Source organism: Sus scrofa, chromosome 7 (genome assembly GCF_000003025.6).
Source record: "Sus scrofa isolate TJ Tabasco breed Duroc chromosome 7, Sscrofa11.1, whole genome shotgun sequence".
NCBI classification, from domain to species: Eukaryota; Metazoa; Chordata; class Mammalia; order Artiodactyla; family Suidae; genus Sus; species Sus scrofa.
This window is the reverse complement of record NC_010449.5, coordinates 32,591,550-32,613,505: the sequence shown is the minus strand read 5'-3', so window position 1 is coordinate 32,613,505 and position 21,956 is coordinate 32,591,550. Positions and strand designations below refer to the sequence as shown.

Genomic DNA, 21,956 nt, shown 5'->3' with positions numbered 1-21,956 from the left:
AACTCAATAAAAAGACAAATACCCCAACTTAAAAATGGACAAAAGGAGTTCTCTTGTGATGCAGCGGGTTAAGGATCCAGCATTGTCACTGCAGGGGCTTGGGCTGCTGTTGTGGTGCAGGTTCAGTCCCTGGCCCGGGAACTTCTGCATGCCACAGGCGCAGACAAAAAGAAGGGTGAAAGACTTGAGTAGACGTTTCTCCAAAGAAGATATACAGATGGGCACCAAATACATGGAAGGATGCTCAACATCATTAGTCATCAGGAAAATGAAAATCAAAACCACAATGAGTTACTACTTCACACACAGTAGGATGGCTATAATCAAAAAAGTTATAACAAGTGTTGGAAATGTGGAGAAATTGAAACTCTTGTACATTGCTGGTGTAAAATGGTGCAGCCACTCTGGAAAAGTAGTCTGGCGGTTCCTGAAAAAGTTAAACATAGAGTTACCATATAATCCAGAGTTACCGTATAATAACAGTCCTAAGCATGTACACAAGTGAAAGTGTATGTCCACACAAAAACCTATATGTGAATGTTTATAGCAGCACTATTTATAATAGCCAAAATATGGAAACAACCCGTGTCCACCAATCGATGAATGGATAAATAAAATATATTCCATATGAAGGAATATAATTTGGTAGTAAAAAAGGATAAAGTACATGTCATGTTACAGCATGGATGGACCTTGAACATACGCTAAGTGAAAAAAAACAGACACAAAAGGCCACCTATTGTATGATTCCACTTATAAAAAACATCGGAATAAACAAATCCATAGAGACAATAGATGAGTGGTTGCTTAGGGTCGAGGCTAAGGGGAGGGAGGGAAAGTGGGTAGTAACTGTTGATGGGTATGGGGTTTCTTTTGGGGGTGATAAAAATGTTCTAAAATTGTGATGGTTGCACAACCCTGTTAATATACTGTTAATAAAAACCATTGAGTGATACACTTTATTTTACTTTTTTTATCTTTTTAGGGCTGCACCCTTGGCATATGGAAGTTCCCAGGCTAGGGGTTGAATCAAAGCTGCAGCTGCTGGCCTACACCACAGCCAAAGCAACTCAGAATCTGAGCCAAGTCTTCAACCTACACCACAGCTCACGGCAACACCAGATCTGTAACCCACGGAGCGAGGCCAGGGATCGACTCCAAGTCCTCATGGATACTAGTCAGATTCATTTCCACTGAGCCACGACGGCACCTCCCTGAGTGGTACACTTTAAATGGGTGAATTTTATGTCTTGCGAGTTAGACATTAATAGAGATGCAGTATATCATGTGTGTGTGTGTTTGTGTGTGTGTGTACACATTGCACACTGCCCTGGCCTGATTTAGATGCTCCAGTTTAATTTGCTCACAGGCCAGCTTTGGCCTGGAGACAGTTGCTCTCCCCTCCCTACCAGCCCCCACTGGGTCCCAAGCTGCCCATTACCTACCACTGATAACCCTACACACACACTCGTGCTTTCCTGCCCCTTGGCACTTTGGGACAATCCTGTGCTTCCCCTGGGGGAGTGTCTGGGGTGCTCCAGAGCCCTTCCTCAGGACCCCTCCAAGCCTCCAAGGTTGGCAAAGCCATGCCTGGGGCACATTTCTGACCCTGTGTCCTGGGTGGGCCTGGGCACCAGCATTTCTGTAGAGAGGTTGTGTCCACTCCTTGATTCTGGGTCTGGGACCCAACTAGGCTCCACTGGTGACTCCTGGAGCCCTGCGCCCTTGGCCTCCCCTTGGCCCTTTCCCCTTCCTGCTGGCTCCCTGAAGATTTGGGTAGCAGAGAGGAGGGAAGGAGAGTGCCCCCGAAGAACCAAAGGGAGTGTTTGGGGAGGGGTGGGTAGGAAGGAGAAGGAAGGGTCAGTAGGGCAACAGGTGAGCCTCTCAGGACCCAGCCCCTCGCAAGCGGAGACTCTTACACAGGCTTTTATTCAAGAGTCAGGGGCCTTCCTTGGGCCCTGTCTGCCCCACTGTAGAACCAAGAAGGGGCTTGTCCTTCATCTGCCCCTCACAGCACCCGCAGCCAGCTCCGCAGGCAAGTAGGGGGAGGGGACACTCAGGGAGAACCCCTAACCTTGCCCACGCAGACACCCCGAGGCCAGGCAGTCAGGGACCTCGCTAAAGTCCACCCCCTACCCCCTGGCCCCCTCCCCGCCCTCGCCGGACTGAGGTGGGAGGAGCCGGAGGGGTCTGGAACGCATGCTCAGTCAGCGGGCAGAAACCGGAACTTGCCATGCGAGGTTTCGTGCCCTAAAGGTGAGTAAGTGAGGCACGTGCCCTGCAGCCTTTCCCTTCCAGAGGGACTTCGGCCAAGAAAGGTCCTGTCCGAGGGTTGAGGACAGCTGACCTCTTCAACCTGGGAAGGCAGGAAACCTCCTGGGAACAGCCCCAGACTCCCATGACTTGAGGAAGAGGCCACGGGCGTGGAAGGGGCCGAGGGGTTCCTGGGAAGCCCCGAGACCTTCTGTCCCTGGAGAGCAGGACTGTGGCCCCAGGACAACTGGAGTGTGGGCACGTGAGGCCGCAGGAACACTGCTCAGAGGGATCTGCAGCTGGCCGAGGGGGGGATCTCTCCAAAGGCAGAGACTCCTGGGCCAGGACCACAGGTTGGCCCAGTTGAGGCCTCCTGAGGGCACAAGGCAATTGGCCAGAAGCTAGGGTGAAGGGGGCTGCTGGGCCACAGAGAGGACCTTCCAGGAAACTGGTCTCAGTGGAGAAAGACAATCCAGAGTAGGCATGAGGCCTTGCCTTTGAGTGGTGACCCCTTCAGAAGATTCCAGCCAACACCAGGGCAGGCAGTAGCAGCAGTCCCAGGAAGAGGCCCCCGATGTGCCTAGGGCTTGAGTTCAACCCTGACTCGATGCCAGGCCTTTCAGGGTCCTCTGCACCTGTAGGAAGGGAGAGGCTTTGCCTCAGCCTGGAGGCAGTGCGCCCTGACCTCCCTCCCACCCATCCTACCAGGCATGCACCTGGGGGCTGAGCAGCCGGGGCGGAAGCTCCTACTCGGAGGGCGCATGCCCCGTCGTGCCCGTACTGTCTATGCTGGAGCCGGGAGGCAAGGTAGGATGGACGCCGTGGGCCTTACCTGGCAAGGAGGACTGCAGGGCCAGGGTACGCCCGCCCGTGGCCTTAGCAGTAGCGGAGGCAGCGGGGGAGTTGGACAAGGGCTTGGAGGAGGTGTGCCCCTTGTGCTCCAGGGTAGCCTGTGGCTCCCCTGCCTGGTCCTGGGCTAGAAAAACTGAGGCCAAGATCTCACTGGAATCAGGTGACTCGGCCTCAGCCTCACCCTCTTGGGAGGGGTGTAGTGGCTCCTGTGTCCCTGTAAAGGATGTCTTGGGGTGCAGAGAACTCTCTGGGCTCCTCGAGGGCATTCTTGTACTGCTGGCCTCTTGGTCTGCCGACTTGGGGGTGGGGTCCTGGGTCGATTTGGGGAAAGTAGCTGACCTCTCATCCAAGGAGAGCAGGTTGTGAGTTGCCAAAAAGAAAGGGGCCTCGGTTGTTAGGGAAGGTGGAGCCTCCGTTGCCATGGAAGGGGAATCTTCTGTTACTAAGGAAGATGGGGCCTTGGTTTCTACAGCAGGTAGAGCCTCTGTTGCCAGGGATCCTGAGACCTCTTTTACCAAGGATGGAGTTTCCATTGCTAGGGATGAAGTGGTGCCCTTTTCCCTAGAGCCTGAGGCTTCTGTTGTCAGGGAAGATGGGGCCTCATATACCAAGTAAGGCAAATGCTGAGACTCTTCCGGGCCTCTGATGGGTTCTGACAAGAGACATAAGGCCTGGCATTAGTGCTGCAAGCAGGACTCTGTGTCCCTCACCCCACCACAGTCAAGGTGAAGCGAGGGAGTTCCCATGGTGGCTCAGCGGTAACCAGCCCGACTAGTATCCATGAGGACGCAGGTTTGATACCTGGCCTCGCTCAGTGGGTTAAGGATCCGGCGTTGCCGTGAGCTGTAGTGTAGGTCACAGACTTGGCTCAGATCCCTCATTCCTGGCTGTGGCCAATTTGACCCTAGCTTGGGAATTTCTATATGCCGAGGGCGCAGCCCTAAAAAGACAAAAAAAAAAAAAAAAAAAAAAAAAAAAAAAGGTGAGGCAACAAATGTCCTAGAAGACACAAAAACACACATGCACACACCCTCTCCAGTGAATATGTCCCTCACTGATGATACATGTAATTTCTTGGGATGACATTATTTTTGCCTCCACCCACCTCCTTTGTCCAAGTCTTACTCTCTCTCACTGGCACTTCCACTTTATCAGGGGACTTCGCCAGCTAGATTCCTGTTCCTAACATACCCACTGAGTTTTGGGCCTGGCCTTTGGCGTCCCTCCGACCATGCTCACTCACAGGTTCCACCCACCTTGGGCCCTAACCATCTGCTCCCCCCTACCCCGCCAGGAGGCTCCAGACCCCCCACCTTCTGCTGGTCACTCAGAATGCCAGAGCACCAGAGTGGCTGCACAACGAGGACAAAGTGGGCTTGGGAACCTGGATTGGGTGGGCCGCAGAGGGTTCCTCCCCTGGGCCATCCACTGATCTGGAGCTGCCTCTAGACCATCCAGTCCCCTCCCTCACCTTCCTCCCCAGGTGCCCCCCCGGACTCACCACACAGAGAGTTCTCGCAGCGGTAGCCCGAAGGACATTGGGAGCATGGAGTCCCCTCCTGGTAGGGCCTCTGCCCCTTCATATTCCCCCTGAAGGAGTGAGGAGGATGAGGAGATGCTGGGGGGAGGGGGTCCCTACCAACCCCTATCCTGATCCCTCATACACCACCTAGTCCACAAGTGCCCCCTGGGTCTTACTTGCGCTCAGACTTGCTGGGCCAGCGAGAGCCGACTGCCATCGATGCCCTCGCAGCTCCCCTGAGGGTGCAGGGCACCGCCCCCCTTCCTCTTCCTTGGATGGTGTCCACCTCAGCCCACCCCTTGGCTCTGCCGACCCCCTCCTCGAGGGCTCCCTCTGCACTCACGGGGGCTCGTAATTGCAAACCAGCAGATGGATGTTGGCCTCCTCAATGCCCTGGAGCTTCTCACATAAATGGGCACCACAGCCAATCCTCTCTGTCTTGGCCCAGACCACCTGAAGGAGGGCAAACCCAGTTTAGCCAGGGCAGGATGGCTCCTAGCAGCGACTCTATACCTCAGCCTTCTTGGAACAAGAGAGGAGGAGCCTTATCTGTACCGTCCTAGTCCTTGAGGACACACAGCTTCAAGACAAAACTCTGAACAGGGGGTTTGGGGGAGAAAATAAGGGATATGTCCAAAGGAACGAATCTCAAATGGGAGGATCTTAGACACCGGCAACAAGCAACACCCAAGGAAGGGAACAGCAGGAGCCATTCGGGAAGCAGGACTTCCCCCAGTTCACAAATAAACAGGGACCCGCTCTGGAATCTCTAAGTGTGGGTCTCCTAGCTGGTGGAAGGAGTTCTGTCTTAAATATAATTTTTTTTCTTTTTAGGGCACCTATGGCACCTGAAAGTTCCCAGGCTATGGGTCCAATCGGAGCTACGGCTGCTGGCCTACTCCACAGCCTCAGCAATGCCTGATCCGAGCCATATCTGTGACCTATACCACAGCTCACAGCAACACTGAATCCTTAACCTACTGAGCAAGGCCAGGGATTGAACCTGTGTCCTCATGGATGCTAGTCGGGCTCATTACCTCTGAGCCACAATGGGAACTTCCTTAAATATAACTTTTTAAAAAGTCAAAACAACCTTTGCGTACTGCCATTGGCTGAGACCAGCCGATATAGCCTCTCTTTGCTATTTTCAAGACCTAGTCTGCCCAGGAATCCCTCAAACTGAGGCCAGTTGTTTTGTTTTGTTTTGCTGTGAGATCTGGCTGTTAACTTGCAGAACTACTCAGGATTGGGGTCTTTCTGCCGAGGGTCCCCTGGGTACCACAGTTGAGCATCTCCCAGGCAGAAATGACCCCAGAGTGCACTCAGCCTGAGAGAGCAGGGGCTGGAGGTGGGGCAGCCCCGCTCCTGCTGGGCACTGACAGTAATCCCTGAAGGAGGCTGTATGTACAGGGCCTGTGAGAGGGGCCAGAGGGAAGGGGGCAGGGAGGGTTGGGGCGTCATGACTTCCTGATCTGGGTGGGTGATGTTGGGATTTCCTTCTCTAAAGATTAGGACTAAAAATACCACTGAAAAAAGCACTGGAGAATGGAATTGGTGGCTATGGGTGGGAAGATGGTTGGTTCATTTCCCTTTTCTTTTTTTAAAAAAAATTTGTCATCTTATTGTTTGAACGACAGATAAGCATTGGGAGGAGAAAAAAAGAATACAGTCAGTCACGCTAATGTTACTCCTGCCCCCCAAGCCCTTCTTCCCTTATCTGCAAACTCAAACTTCCAAAATACCCTGACGTAGCAAAGAATGACTGCAAGAGGTGGGAAATGCTCTCAGAAAGCTCCCTGAAAATCCTCCCTCGGTGACAGTTTTCTCTCTCTCTTATTGTACACGTAGTCTTTAAAGGCAAGAGAAAAATTGAACGCAATTGTCTATTTGCTTTATCAGCTCCTGGCAGATTAGGGACAGCACCGTAGACACCCCGAGAAATGACAAAAGAGGGACAGCGAAAGGAGACAGAAGTCGGGGGACATTTACTGCCTGGGCAGACAGCCCTGCGTAACCTAGTCCAGAGGACAGGTCCTGCTTAGCGCTCGATCGGGGGTCCGGGCACAGTGTCTTACCATCCAGGAAACTGGCTCTGCCACACCTAATTTTAGGTCCCTTTGGGACCAGGAGGACAAGAGAGACTGCCTGGGTTTTCAAAAGATTGTGGTTTTCAAAGACTCAAGTGAAAATAATTTAGGCAATCTGAGAAGTGGACTTTGTTAGGGACCCGGACAACACAGAAATTGCTGTGGAAGAAAGACTTTCTTGAAGGATCAAAGGGGACCTCAGGGACTGCAGTGTTTTGAAGGGGAGGCAGCCCCGCCCATCGCCCCAGGGTCCCACCCACCCAGCCTCGCACCTGCGTGTAGTGGCCGCACATCTGGCCTGCGGCGCAGGTGGCGGCGCTGAGGTTGTAGTGCTCCCACTCGTGGTACCACTCCTCCATGGCCAGTGGCACGTCCAGGCCCTTATCCGTGATGGCAAACAGGTTCTCGCCACGCCGCCGCGCTCCTTGTTGTGGCCCCACACGCACTGCTGTGCGTAGGCTTTGGCGAAGGCGGCCAGCTCCTCATCCCACCTCTGCGGGGCAGGTTGGGGAAGAAGGTGAGGGCGCCTGGGGCCCAGTGGAGGCGGGAGAGGGGGGTTGGGAGAGGGAGGTGAGGATGCCCCCAGTTCTGTGGGGATCAGAAAAGAAGGTCGAGGGTGTGCTGAGAGGCCTCTGGAGGGCTGAAGACCAAACCCCTCCTTGCGAGGTGATACTTGGCCATGATCTAGACTACAGCTCTGCTGCTGGTGGGCTTCTGTGAGGAGGCGGGAGGGTGCAGCCCCAGGCCTTGGGGTTAGCCAAGCTTTGCACCATTCACCAGCCCTATGGTTTTATTTTATTTTATTTTTTATTGTTTTTTAGGGCCACACCTGCAGTGTATGGAAGTTCCCAGGCTAGGGGTTGAACCAGAGCCGTAGCTGCCGGCCTACACCACAGCCACAGCAACACCATATTCAAGCTGAATCCTCATCTACACTGCAGCTTGGGGCAATGCTGGACGCTTAACCCACTGAGCGAGACTAGGGATGGAACCCACATCTTCATGGATGCTAGTCGGGTTCTTACCCGCTGAGCCAGGACAGGAATTGGACAAGCTGTATGGTTTTAGATTGCTTAACCTTTTCATACTCTTCTAGGGCTTTGGGAAGAATAAATGAGATGATGTTTGTGACCATGTGGTTGTTGATGCTAATAGCCTTCTATGTGAAAGGCGGGAGCGGATGCCCCTGCCAGGGCTGCCTGGACTGCTCTGAGAACACAGGATGCCCAGCGACATGTCCCAGGGCTGGATTGTTTATTCCACTCCCTCTACCCACCCACCAGAAATCTGACTTGAGGGGCCAGCCTTCCCCTTGAAGCGCCCACTCCCCCCTTGGGATGGTCCAGCGTCCATGGCTTTACCAGCTCCGGATTTTCCTCCCAAGTGCTCTCTTGTCAACTGGCAACCTTTTCCCCCAAGAAGATTAAGTATCTCTGTGTAACCATTGTGAGAGGCCCATTTTTCAGAGCCTTGGTAACCCAAAGAGCAGTCAGGTCCCAAAGGCAGTGTTGTACAGGGGGGACCTCAGGTGAGATGTGGGAGGGGACATTTCAGGTTAGGGGACCTCTGAGCTTCTGTGTCCCTGGCTGGGAGGCCCCCATGTGGGTGGGAGAGGGATTAACGAGGCATCTGACCAAAGGATTGAGGAGGGAGGCCTGGATCCCATTAAACTTTGTCCTTGGCCTCTCCTGGAAATGGATGGCCTGGCAGCAACTCTCGCTCCACCCTCTGGGGGCCCAGCCAGCTGTGGGAGCCAGACAGCCCATAGAGCCAAGAGCTTGGGTGACCCTGAGAGGCGGGGGCTGTGTGGCCACACCCACTCCCCACCCACACGAGGTTCTCAGGAGCAGCTGCCAGGGGTGGAATAGCCCCACTGCATTAACTTCGGGTGAATCCCTTCCCATCCCTAGGCCCTGAGTTCTCTCAAACTCATAGTAGTGGGGGTTGGGGCATGGGAAAGGGGTGGGGTGCTGGGGAACCAGGCTCAGGGTATCTGGGATGACCTTCGGGGCTCCAGACCAGACTGTTGGCTCCTTCGGGGTGTCTGGCCCAGAGCAGGTGCCCAACAGACATTGGTCACCTGTTGATGACTGAGACATAGCCCTGCTTCAGGCAGCCTCTCTTACAGAGCTCGGTTGTAATTTCCATCCCGACTGGATGCCTGAAGTCCCACCAGAGTCATTTCTGTGGATCTTAAAGCTGCTCAGTCATCCAGAGACCCCTGTGGAGTTTCAGGAGTCACGGCACCCACCCATACTGGCCTCTTGATCACCATCGGAAAGCAAGTCCATTCATCATCCACTCATTCATTCATGCAACAGTCCTGGGCCCTAGGCAGCCCAGGGGCATCAGCAAGTCCCCATTGTCATAAACTGTTAATTGAGCCATCATAACTGACGGACATGTGTGGGGTAGTTTAGCGGCCACAAAGAGGCCAACCTGAGGGTGGAGAAGGAGGCACTAAGCTAAGTGCGAAAGATGAGGCATTGGGGAGTTCCCGTTGTGGCTCAGTGGAAGTGAGTCTGATTAGCATCCATGAGGACACAGGGTCGATCCTGGCCTCACTCAGTGGGTTAAGGATCTGGTGTTGCTGTGAGCTGTGGTGTAGGTCACAGATGCAGCTCGAATCCCGAGTGGCTGTGGCTGTGGTGTAGGCCAGCGGCTATAGGTCCGATTGGACCCCTAGCCTGGGAACCTACATATGCCACGGGTGTGGCCCTAAAAAGACAACAACAACAAAAGATGAGGCATTGGGAGTTCCCTGGTGGTCCAGTGGTTAGGATTCAGTGCTTTCACCGCTGTGGCTTGAGTTTAATCCCTGGTCTGGATCTGAGATCCCACATTAAGCCACTGCACACCGTGGCAAAAAAAAAAAAAAAAAAAAAAAAAGTGAGGCATTGGCCACACGGAAAGGGGAAAGGCATCCTGAACAGAAGGCAAAACACAAACAAGACATGGAGGTAGGGAACAACATTTTGGTGGGGGAAATACAAGCTGCTCAGGTTATTGAAGGAGAGTGTGCAGGATAGGAGGCTGGAGAGGCAGGCAGGGCTAGACACACAGAGAGGGGCTTCTCAGGAGCTGGAGCTTTATCCTGAGCCAGTGGGAGCCAGGGAAGGATTTTCAACAGGACCAGGCTTGTGTGTTGGATCCTTCACTTCAGTAGGGGAGCCCAGAGGCTAGGGGTAGTGTCTGTTCTAGAAGTCCGTGGGAAAAGAAATGAAAGACTGAATCATGTTTGTGTCAAAAAGATGGTGGAGCAAAGAAGGAGGTGGGAGTCAAAAAGTGAATCTTCTGGGAGTAAAAGTGGTAATGATTAGACGTGGAGGCCGAGGGAGAGAGAATAGTTCATGATAATGGCTCCCTCCCCAAATCTACCTCACCCTGGATCCATTCCCTCTTCTGTTATCAAACATTCTTTGATCACTTACTGTGTGCCAGGCACTGTTCTGTTTTGTTTGTTTGTTTGTTTTCCCTTTTTAGAACCGCACTCTTGGCATATGGAAGTTCCCAGGCTAGGGGTCCAATTGTGGCTACAGCTGCCAGCCTGCACCACAGCCACAGCAACTCAGGATCCAAGCCACATCTGCAGCCTATGCACAGCTCACAGCAACACTGGATCCTTGACCCACTGAGCAAGGACAGGGATTGAACCTGTGTCCGCATGCATGCTAGTCGTTTGTTTTCTCGGAGCCACAACGGGAACTCCCCAGGCACTGTTCTAAGTTCTTTACACACAGTCACTCATTTCATGCTTACATCCACCCTACAAGAGAGTTGTTTTAGTGTTATCATTCCCAGTTTATGGCTGGGCCACAGAGAGGTTAAGTAACTTGGCTGAGGTCACACAGCTAATAAATGGCCAAGTCAAGATTTGAGAGACTCTACTTTTTACCATTGCTAAAGTTGAGCCTAAGCCTTGTCCCAAATTTATCCTGATGTCCCAGTCCAGCCTTATCTCCTCTCCTTAGATCACTTTCTCCCAGGCAACAGCATATCCCATCAACATCGGAACTGCTTCATAGAATGTTGCCCCACTCCTGAGGTCCACCTCTGTCCGAAAAGTAGTTGCTAGACCTTGCAGCCCCCAGCCTCAGCCAGCAAGATCAGAGGGCATCAGGGACCTAGAGATGGGGAAACAGGCCCAGCAGCGTGGTCCAGGCCTCAATCGGGGAACTGTTGGCAGAGCTGGTACCAGCATCGGAGGATTCTAGTTTGGTGTGTACAGTTCCTGGTTGCCAAGGCTGAAAGGGCTGGGCGTGGGCAGTGCTGTGTGCGTCTCTGGAGCCCTTCCCATGTCTTTCTCACACACCATCCTGTCTGACCCTCAGGGCAGGGATCACCCAGCGCCATGTGATCAGGAAATGGAGGGCTTTGAAGGTAAAGGGTCCACCCAGGGCCACTTCACCAGATTGGACAGGGCTGTTAGAGCACTGGTCTTGGATCCCCCAGACCAGCTGCTGTGTCCCCTGGGTACGATCCTGCTCTTGGGCAACAGCTGGAGGGTCCCTGGACACTGCCCATCACCTCAGGGTGATTGGAGGGGATGGGCCAGTCTAGCCCCCAGGGAAAGCAGGCAGGGGGTGAATTTCTCACTTTATCTCTTTTAATACTGAGCATAAACTTCCTGCCCCAACCCTTCCATCAAATAACTCCCACCTCTGACAGGTAACCACTAGCCCGGGTCTGGCTTCTGTCGTCTGTAGGTAGGTCCATCTCCATGTGCCTTCCGCCAGTATATGCAATAGTATTTTGCATGTTTTCAAACCTCATGTAAATATACCCTTTGATAGATAGATAGGGATTTCGTTTTTCCCCTACTCAACATTATATCTGTGAGATTCAGTCCATGTTTTTTTTTGTGTGTGTATGTGTGGTTTTCTTTTTTATGGCCTCACCCCATGGCATATGGTCATTCCTGGGACAAGGATTGAATCTGTGCCATAGCTGCAGGCAACACTGGATCTGTTAACCCACTGCACCAGACCAGGGATCGAACCTGAGCTTCCACAGTTGACCTGGGCCACTGTAGTTGAATTCTTAGCCCACTGCATCATGGCAGGAACTCCGGGGTCCATGTTGATATGTATGTAGCCCTAATTTTGATGCCATTTCATAGATGAGAAAACTGAGGGTCCTTCCTAGGTGAAGGGACTCACCCCAAAGCAGGGGGCTTGTGGTGGCCCAGACAGAATTTGGCCTGTGGGATCCGGAGCGCTCTCTGCTTCTGGTTCCTGTTCTCACCCTACCTCCTCTGTCTGTCCCTCCTGCCATGGGTGCTTGGACCCCTTCTTCTGCCCTGTTTTTCCTTCTCTTCCTTGGAAGGCATTTGCAAGATGGTTTCCATCAAGATAATAGGAACTTCCTGTGTTCTCTCTCACAGGGGCACAGGCATTTTCAGAAGTGCCAGAAAACAAGGCTTCCAGGCCTGGCTCCACGAGCTGTGTGACAGGCACACCCCTGAGGGACCAGCAAGTCCCTCGGAGCCTCAGTTTCCTCATCTGTCTAATGAGGCTGTTTAGGGAGGCCTGTGAACTACACAACACCAGGGACCCTGTTGCTGCAGGAGAGATGACCCTGAGGTAGCTTCCACTCGGGGGCGAGTGGCAGTGAGGTCGTAACTGCCCCTCACCACCCCCACCCTGGGCACACTCACCATTTGCAGCATGTTGGCGGCCGGCGGGGTGACCTGGGCTCGGTAGAAGTTGTGCAGCTCCACCATCACATGTTTCTCATTGTCACTGAGGGCTCCGGCAGGGCCAGTGGCAGCCGCCAGCAGAAGCAGTGGCGGCAGCAGAAGCGCCTGGAGGCTGCGGGAGCCGAGCATGGTGGCCAGTCCTCTCTGGCTCTCCCGTTCAGGAGTCTGGCAGCTGGATTTAAAGTCCTTCCCACAGAAGCACCACCCTGGCCGGGGCAGGCGGAGGGGCTGTGTCTGGAGGCCTGGCCCGGCTACACAATGTCTCGGGGAGGGCTGGGTGCTTGGGTCCCAACCAGAGTGGAGTCCACTCCCAGCATTATCCCCCCTCAGAGTCCTCGGCCAAACCTTCCTCTCTCGGTAACAGGGGCTCTGGCCAAGGGCTGTGTGAGTTCTGCAGTCCCCCCGAGCTGCGGACAGGTCCTCCGGGGAATCACAGTGACCTCTGCAAAGAGTGCTTGCACCCCTCATCACACCCACTGGGTGCTGAGGACAGATAGCAAGAAGGAAGCCACATGGACCTCATCAACGGAGGACTGGGCAAGATGAGGGAGCTACGGGCGGAGTGGCAGGATGGAGGATGATAAGATGTATTTGGTAAAGGTTGGGCCACCTGGAGCCTGAAACCTGTTTCTGTTCCTTGTCTAGCTGTGTTTTTGGCAGTTTTCTCAGCTAAATCAGTGATCGTGACAGTACCTACCTCACAGGGCTGGAAGAGGACTAAATGAGATCGAATGTAGAAAAAGTACCCAGTATAGTATCTGGCACATAGTAGGCCCTCAGTAACAGTAGACAGCAACCACCCAGCCTTGGAATCAGGCTTTTCACTGTGGGTAATATGGCTTCCATGTGCCCTCTGTGAATGCGTATGTTTGAGGTGCTCATTTAGAAGTGGGGTGCTGAGACCCCACTGTTCTGCATATGTAGAAAATAGAATGTGTCTGTTTCTGGAATCAAGAGACAACAGAACAGCAGAGAGGTGAGTGACTAATGGGGATGGTTTTGGAAGGGAAATGAGCCGGAGGCCAAGCACTTGCATTGTGATGGCCATGCAGGGGGCAGGGACCAAGGTCTGGGTCTTCATGAGGCAGGAAGCTGGAACCAGTACCCTTGATTCAGCTGGGATCCTTGAAGCCTGACCTCTCAGTGAATGGGGACCTAGATAGTTCAGGACATGGGTGGTGGTGATGGCCACACAACAGTGTGACTGTACAACATTGTAAAACCATGTGCCACTGAACTATGCACAAAGAAATGGTTAAAATAGTAGTTCCCACTGTGGTGCTATGGGATCGGCAGCGTCTTGGGAGTGCTGGGACACAGGTTTGATCCCCGGCAGTGCAGCACAGTGGGTTGAGGATCCAGTGTTGCCACAGTTGCAACTTAGGTCTCGATTGTGGCTAGGACCTGATCCCTGGCCCTGGAACTCCATATGCCATGGGGCGGCCAAAAAAGAAAAAAAAAAAAAAAAAAGGCTAAGATAGCACGCAATGGGCAGCATTTAATCACTTATTCAACAAAGATTTATGGAGCTTCTCCACCGTGCCAGGCACTGATCTGGGTGAATAAGACAGAGCTGGTCCTCACCGTCATGAAGCAAGAGAACCACCAGCAAACACACTGGGGCTAAGAGTGTGGGGCTTACTACCTGGGTGGCCTCAGACAAGCCATCTTCCTGTTTGTTGGGCTCAGTTTCCTCCTCGGTAAACTTGGCTTAGAACAGAAGCTATCTCATAGGATGGCCGTGAGCATTGAATGAGTTAGTACACGGATAGTGTTTGGGATAGTGTCTGGCACATACGAAGTGCTTGTTGAGTTCGCCAACACAAATGCAGTCATTATTGTTATTATTGCAGGTGGGAGAAATTACAGGGTCTCAAGTAGTAGCAGAGAAAAAAAATAAAACCTGTCTTTTCCTCTGCGGAGGAGTCCTGTGACCTGGGGGAGCTTGCAGCTGGAAGGGAAGGACACACACACACACACACACACACCACACACACACACGCCTGGAGGCGGGTGCAGAGGTGCTGGTGGAGGGAGGGGATGCAGACTGAGGACTGAGGAGGCAGAGGAGGAGGAGCCTGGTCTGCCTGAGAAAGTAAGATGAGATGGGAACAAGACTGGGAGTCTGACCAGAGCGGTCCGCGTGTTTGGGGACCACTGCACGTGGCCAGAGGGCCCTGCTCTGTATGTGCACATTCCCACATGGTGCCCAGAGCCCTTGCCATGTGGGCGATCTCATTAACTCCTCATATGGCAGCTCTGGGCTGGGACTCAGAGCCACACATACGAGGAAACTGATGTCTAGAGAGGTGCAGTGATTCCCCTGATGTTGGGGGCCAGGAGCAGTGCACCAGAGCCTGGGACCTCCCCTGAGGGAGAGGGAGGTTAAGGGCAAGCAGATAAGGGCGAGAGAGGAGTGGAGAACAGGAGGTGAAGGGGTGGGGTGGGTGATGACAGAACCAGGCATGTGCAGGATTGACTGTGGTTTACATCAGCTATATTTTTCTCTTTATGTAGGACTTGGAGGAAATAAATGTTTTGAGTTATTATCTATACGTATTTTTGGCCACACCCATGGCATGCAGAATTTCCTGGCCAGGAATTGAACCCATGCCACTGCAGTAATCGGAGCCACAGCAGTGACAATGCCGGGTCCTTAACCTGCTGAGCCACCCGGGAACTCCTATACATATTTTAAGTTGTTTCATTTTGAACAGCAATCTAACTCCACAACAAAAAAATTCCATGTCTAGTGTTTGCCTCTAGTATTTGAGCAGGTGCTACTCAAATGTAGTCCATGGACCGGTACCATTCTGACAGATGCTCAGCAGAGCAGGTTCAGAAAGCAGAGTGGGCACTGAGGAACTCTTACAGCAATTTGACATTAATTGTTTTATGTCTGTTAAACATGTGATCCAGAAATGGAGGCTTGCACCTCGTGTATCTACTTTTCATTTTGTTTTTTCTAATTTAAATTAAAATTTAAATGTTTTATTTTGAAGTAATTATAGATTCACATAAGATCACAAAAATAACACAGAGAGTCCATGTTTGCTGGACCTAGCTTCCCCAGTGCTGACATCTTATGTAACTGTGTACGATATCTAAACAAGAAAACTGGGGGAGTTCTCTGGTGGTTTAGGGGTTAGGATTTGGTGCTTGCACCACTGAGGCCTGGGTTTGATCCCTGGTCTGGGAACTAGATCCCACATCAAGCTGCTGTACACTGCAACCAAAATAATAATAATAATAATAATAATACAAGGAAATTGACCTTGGTACAACACTGTTAACTGAATTACAGATATTATTCAGATTTCACTTACCTGTGTTTTCGTGTACACATGTGTATACATGTGTGTGGTTCTGTTCAACTTGATCTCAGATTCGTGTAGTTGTTGTGAAAACCAAAACACAGAACTTAAAGCAACTTCCTCTTGAGCTTTTTTTTTTTTTTTTTTGTCTCTTTAGGGCCACACCTAAAGCATATGGATGTTTCTGGGCTAGAGTTTGAATTGGTGCTGCAGGCCTATGCCACAGCCACAGCAATGTGAGATCCAAGCCGCATCTGTGACCTATGCCACAGCTTGTGGCAATGCCAGATGCTTAACTCACTGAGCAAGGCCAAGGATTGAACCCTCATCCTCACGGATATTATGTTGGGTTCTGTTTTTGTTTTTTTTTGTCTTTTTGCCTTTTCTAGGGCCGCTCCCGCGGCATATGGAGGTTCCCAGGCTAGGGGTCGAATCCGAGCTACAGCCGCCGGCCTACGCCAGAGCCACAGCAATGCAGGATCCGAGCCACGTCTGCAACCTTCACCACAGCTCACGGCAACGCCGGGTCCTTAACCCACTGAGCAAGGCCAGGGATTGAACCCGCAACCTCATGGTTCCTAGTCGGATTCATTAACCACTGCGCCACAACTCCACTATGTTGGGTTCTTAACCTGCTGTGCCATAGTGGGAACTCCTAGCATGTAACCTTTTGAGTTTGGTTTTTCAGTTAAGCATAAATGCCCTTGCAGCCCATCCAGGTTGTTGCATGTATCAATAGCTCATTCCCTTGTGTGGCTGAATAGTGTTCCATGGTACAGATGTACCATGGTCTGTGTAACAATTCACTGGTTGAAAGACATTTGGGGGAGTTCCTTGGTGGCCTTGCAGTTAAGGATTTGGTGTTGTTACTGCTGTGGCGTGGGTTCTGTCCCTGGCTTGGGAACTTCTAATGCCACAGGTGTGGCCAAAAAAAAAAAAAAAAAAAAAAGGAAGAAATGCATTTGGGTTGTTTCCAGATTTCAGCTATTATGGATAAAGCTGCTGTGAACATTGTGCACAGATTTTTGTGTGAAAATGAGTTTTCATTTCTCTGAGATAAACGTCTGAGGACATGATTGCTGGATCATTTGGTGAGTATACATTTAGTTTTACAAAAATGACCAAACTGTTTTCCAGCCACAATACATCAGAGACCTAGTTCCTCCCCATCCTTGTCAGCAGTTGTGGTTATCTCTATTTTTCTTTTTTCTTTTTCTTTTTGGCCGTGCCTACAGCATGCAGAAGCTCCCAGGCCAGGGATCAAACCCTCGACACAGCTGTAACCAGAGCCACATCGGGACAACACCAGATCCTTAACCTGCTGAGTCACCAGGGAACTCCTAAAAAGTATATCTTTGTTTTTTTTTTTTCTTTTTTCTTTTTAGGGCCGAACCTGTTCCATACGGAGGTTCCCAGGCTAGGGGTTTAATTAGAGCTATAGCTGCCGGCCTACACCACAGCCATAGCAATGCCAGATCTGAGCCACATCAGCAACCTATGCCACAGCTCACAGCAATGCCCCATCCCAGAACCACCAAGTGAGGACTGGGATTGAACCCATGTCCTCGTGGATGGTCGGGTTTGTTTCTGCTGTGCCGCAATGGGAACTCCCTAAAAAGTATATTTTATTTTTATTTTTTTATGGCTGCTTCCGAAACATATGGAAGTTCCTGGGCCAGGGGATTGAATTAGAGCCTCAGGTACAGCAATGCTGAATCCTTTAATCGGCTGCACTCGGCCAGGGATCAAACCTGCACTTCCGTAGGAACCCAAGCCATGGCAGTTGGATTCATAACCCACTGTGCCACAGCAGAAAGTCCTAAAAAGTATATTTTAGATACTAGTCCTTTGATGGTTTAGTCATTTTGATGTCACTTATTTTTATGGTATTTTACAAAATTCTTTGTGATAGACTGGAAATCTTACAAACGCAAACTTGTCCATTGCTACTGATGGTTTGAGAAGCACAGTTCTAGTAGCTTTCCTTGTTCTTTCCTTAATGAAACAATAGCACATGTACAACGTTAGGTCCTGACTTTTTTTTTCTAGATAATTATCATAAATAATTTCTCCAACTTACTCATATCTCTACCCCTTTCATTGTTTGCAGTGTGTTCCACAGAGTAGCCGTGGTGTTCCTTAGCTGGTTTCTCAAGGTTAGATATCAGGTTATTGACCATTTTGGGGCCTCACAGATAGCTCTGAATCCCTGGCCTTTGGGCACAAGGCTTTTTCTCACATTGTGGATACTGTTTTCTTAGTTCCCAATCTCACATTGCAGTTTAGCTTGCTTTTTTTTTTTTTTTTTTTTTTTTTTTTTGCTTTTTAGGGCTGTACCCGCGGAATATGGAGGTTCCCAGGCTAGGGGTCTAATCAGAGCTACAGCTGCCAGCCACAGCCACAGCCACAGCAACACCAGATCCCAGCTGCGTCTGCGACCTACACCACAGCTCACGGCAACACTGGATCCTTAACCCACTGAACGAGGCCAGGGACCGAACCCGCAACCTCATGGTTCCTAGTCAGATTCGTTTCCACTGTCCCACAACGGGAACTCCTAGCTTGCTCTTTTTTTAAACTTTATACATCCGGCTCAGGCCAGATTGCTGGGTGCCATGGTTGCTCTGTGCTCTCATGGAAACAAAAGGTCACCAGTGCTGAATCCAAACCACCCCGATGCCTGGCTTTTGCAGTTCCACCCACTTGATGGTACAACAATAGTGGAGTTGCTATGAAATTCTACTTTAGTTCCTTCACAGTGAACTCCAAAGCAGGATTGCAGTCAGTGAGAAAAATGCAGAGATCTTTTTTTTTTTTTTTTTTTTTTTTGTCTTTTTTTGCTATTTCTAGGGCCGCTCCTGTGGCATATGGAGGTTCCCAGGCTAGGGGTCTAATCGGAGCTGTAGCCACCAGCCTACGCCAGAGCCACAGCAACATGGGATCCGAGCCATGTCTGCAACCTACACCACAGCTCACAGCAACACCGGGTCCTTAACCCACTAAACAGGGCCAGGGATTGAACCTGCAACCTCATGGTTCCTAGTTAGATTCGTTAACCACTGCGCCGCAACAGGAGCTCCCCAGAGATCATTTTAAAGGACATATACATGATTCCGATAGCATCAGAGAACCGGTGTGTTCTAAATGCTAAAAATAGATGGTTTTAGATCAAGAGGTCATAGAGAAAAAAATGCCAGGCTTCATTTCCTCACATCCATTCAATTTGTGCCTCTTGCCTGGACCCTGGGCTGCCCCCTCACCTGGAACCTGCCCTCCTGGTCTTTCAGACCCATGTTTTGGGCAGTTGCCACCAGCCTGTCTCCTTTCCTTTTCCCCATTTTCCTCCTGAATCAAAGATTTGCCCCATCTCTGGTTTCTCTCATTTTGCTTCTCACTTTCAGCCCTGAGCAGCAGTGGGAGCTCTGCAGCTTGTCATGGACCACGGGTGGGTTGCTCAGCACCTCTCCAAGGCCCTTCTGCTCAGCCTTGTTGGGAAGTAATGGTGAGGGGACTGCTTTGGGAATGGTCCCATCTGAGGGCTAGTCAGCTGTCATTACTGAGCTGCTGTCAGGGGGCCTCGGGAGACCACAAGCATCTCAGTTCCCTGCAGAGTGCCTGACACTGTCCTGGTTTGTGGAGTTGTTCCCTGTCTTTGCCTCTCCTTACTCCCTTCACCCCACCCTCAACACCTCCTTCCTGTCACTCCCCTCCTTTATTTTTTTGTCACTGAGTCTCATTTTTGTTCATTTTTACAAAGGTTCATCAAGTCTCAAAAACAACAGACTTCAGGAGTTCCCGTTGTGGCTCAGTGGTTAACAAATCCGACTAGGAACCATGAGGTTGCGGGTTCAATCCCTGGCCTTGCTCAGTGCGTTAAGGATCTGGCGTTGCCATGAGCTATGGTGTAGGTTGCAGATGTGGCTTGGATCCTGTGTTCCTGTGGCTCTGATGTAGGCGGGCGGCTACAGCTCCGATTAGACCCCTAGCCTGGGAATCTCCATATGCTGCGGGAGTGGCCCTAGAAATGGCAAAAAGACAAAAAACAAAACAAAACAAGACCTACAGACTTCAAAACCATAGACTTGGAGTTCCCTGGTGGTTCAGTGGGCTAAGGATCTGGCCTTGTCATTGCTGTGGCTTGGGTCACAGCTATGGCTTGGGTTTGATCCTGGCCTCCAACATTGCGGAGAGCAGCGGTGTAGATTGCAGATGCAGCTCAGATCCAGCAATGCTGTGACCTGTGGTGTAGGCTTGAATCTGGTGTTGCTGTGGCTGTGGTGCAGGTCAGTAGCTGCAGCTCTGATTTGACCCCCCTGGGAACCTCCATATGCCTCGGGTATCACACATGTAGCACTTGAAATGGTAGTTATTTTGCATCGGGGAAAGAGGCCGGACGTACCCCAGTGCCTCAGGAGAGCAGAATGGGCTCTGCTAATTCATTTCCTGGTCTGCGAATAGGGATTGGGGAGCTCTGAGGAGAGGGCATCACTCCTACAGAGGGGACCACAACAGATTGCTCCAAAGAAGAGGGAACCTGGCTGACCCAGCCAGCCCTGAATCAGAACCAGGTCCCCGCATCCAGCCCATTGGGGACAGAGGCTCCCTCTCTCCCCTGAAATGCCAAGCTCGGCCAATGCCCAAAGCCTGCATCCGGGAGCCCCTTGGTCTCAGCAGGGTTGGGCACCTGGCCCAGACCTCTCCTGGGCTACTGGCTGCCTGGTGAAGACAAATTCCTGATAGAGCACGGCTGTCCCAGGCCTCGCTGGGACTCTAATGGGACATAAGCCACCCTCTTTGGGAGTGTGGGTGGGGCTTGGTTCTGGAGCTGGGGTCGGGGAGCCTGTGGGGAGGGGTATGTGGTAGAATGGTGGGGGCTAAGTCTAGGCCAGCAGGAGGACCACCTGCGGAGTGCGTATGACCAGCAGGGGCCAGCCTCTACAGGTATCACAGCTGTCTGGAGGCCAGGTAACCATGGCAACGAAGACCATGCCAGTGTCTATGGGGATGGAGGACAGTGATGATAACATAATGAGCACTCACTCATTTAGCCACCACCTGGCTTCAGAGAGAAACATGGAAATCCCCAGTGTCCCCAGTGTCCATCACAATGTGATCCCAAACACTCACCTTCCCAGACATACCCCTGTCTGAATTTGTTGTTTGACATTTTCATAATCTCCATTGTACTTTTCCTGTACATCTCTGGTCTATGCAGAATAGGTAATATTGTTTTGTATGTTTTGAAATATCAGCACTGTCCAAGGGAACTCTCTGTGATGGTGGAAATAAATGTTCTTTATCCACACCGTCTAGTTCGGTAGCCACTAACTGCCTGTAGTTATCAAGCACTTGAATGTGGCTATTAGGACTAAGGAAGTGCATTTTTAATTTTAATTATTTTAAGCTTAAGTAGCTAGAAGTAGCTATGGACAGCATGGGTTAGATCCTTCTAAAACTTGTTTTTTGGAGTTCCTGTTGTGGCTCAGTGGTTAATGAATCCGACTAGGAACCATGAGGTTGCGGGTTCGATCCCTGGCCTTGCTCAGTGGGTTAAGGATCCAGCATTGCTGTGAGCTGTGGTGTAGGTCACAGATGCGGCTCGGATCCCATGTTGCTGTGGCTCTGGTGTAGGCCAGTGGCTACAGCTCCGATTCGACCCTAGCCTGGGATCCTCTATATGCTGTGGGAGTGGCCCAAGAAATGGCAAAAAGACAAAATAAATAAAACTCGTTTTTCTCTGCAAGGCTCCCCTTTTCTGGTCTTTTATTGGTGTCCACTTGCTCCATCTTCTATTTTTGTTTTTGTTTTTTTGGCCATGCCTGTAGCATGCAAAAGATGCAGGGTCGGGGTGAAACCCAAGCCACAGCTGTGACCCAAGCCACAGCAATGACAAGTCCAGATCCTTAGCCCACTGAACCACCAGGGAACTCCCTCTCCATCTGCTGATGGGCGCAGTCCCTACATTAATGTCTCTTTGTGTTATATCTCCATTCTGATGTCAGTCAAGTCTGGAAGCCATTCCTTCAGGGGCTTTGCATATCTGTTCTGATTCATCTTGTATTGATAGGGTTTAACTCTCGGAGAACATATTCCTTCCTAGTATTTAGTTCTTAAAATGCACCTTACACTTGCTCCCCACGTTTCCTCAACAAGATTGTTAAACGTTGGAGTTCCTGTTGTGGCTCAGTGGGTTACAAACCTGACTAGTATCCATGAGGATGCGGGTTTGA

The 21,956-nt window shown here is 51.2% G+C and overlaps 1 protein-coding gene across 1 annotated transcript; it reads right to left on the bottom strand.

Annotated features, from left to right (window-relative positions):
* On the bottom strand, positions 1 to 12,554 carry PI16 (peptidase inhibitor 16). Its single transcript, NM_001243527.1, is given in 8 exon segments — positions 1 to 427; positions 2,749 to 2,888; positions 3,086 to 3,757; positions 4,607 to 4,695; positions 4,971 to 5,080; positions 6,987 to 7,130; positions 7,133 to 7,207; positions 12,371 to 12,554. Coding segments are annotated over 7 exon segments (1,383 nt in total). The 5' UTR covers positions 12,542 to 12,554; the 3' UTR covers positions 1 to 427; positions 2,749 to 2,766.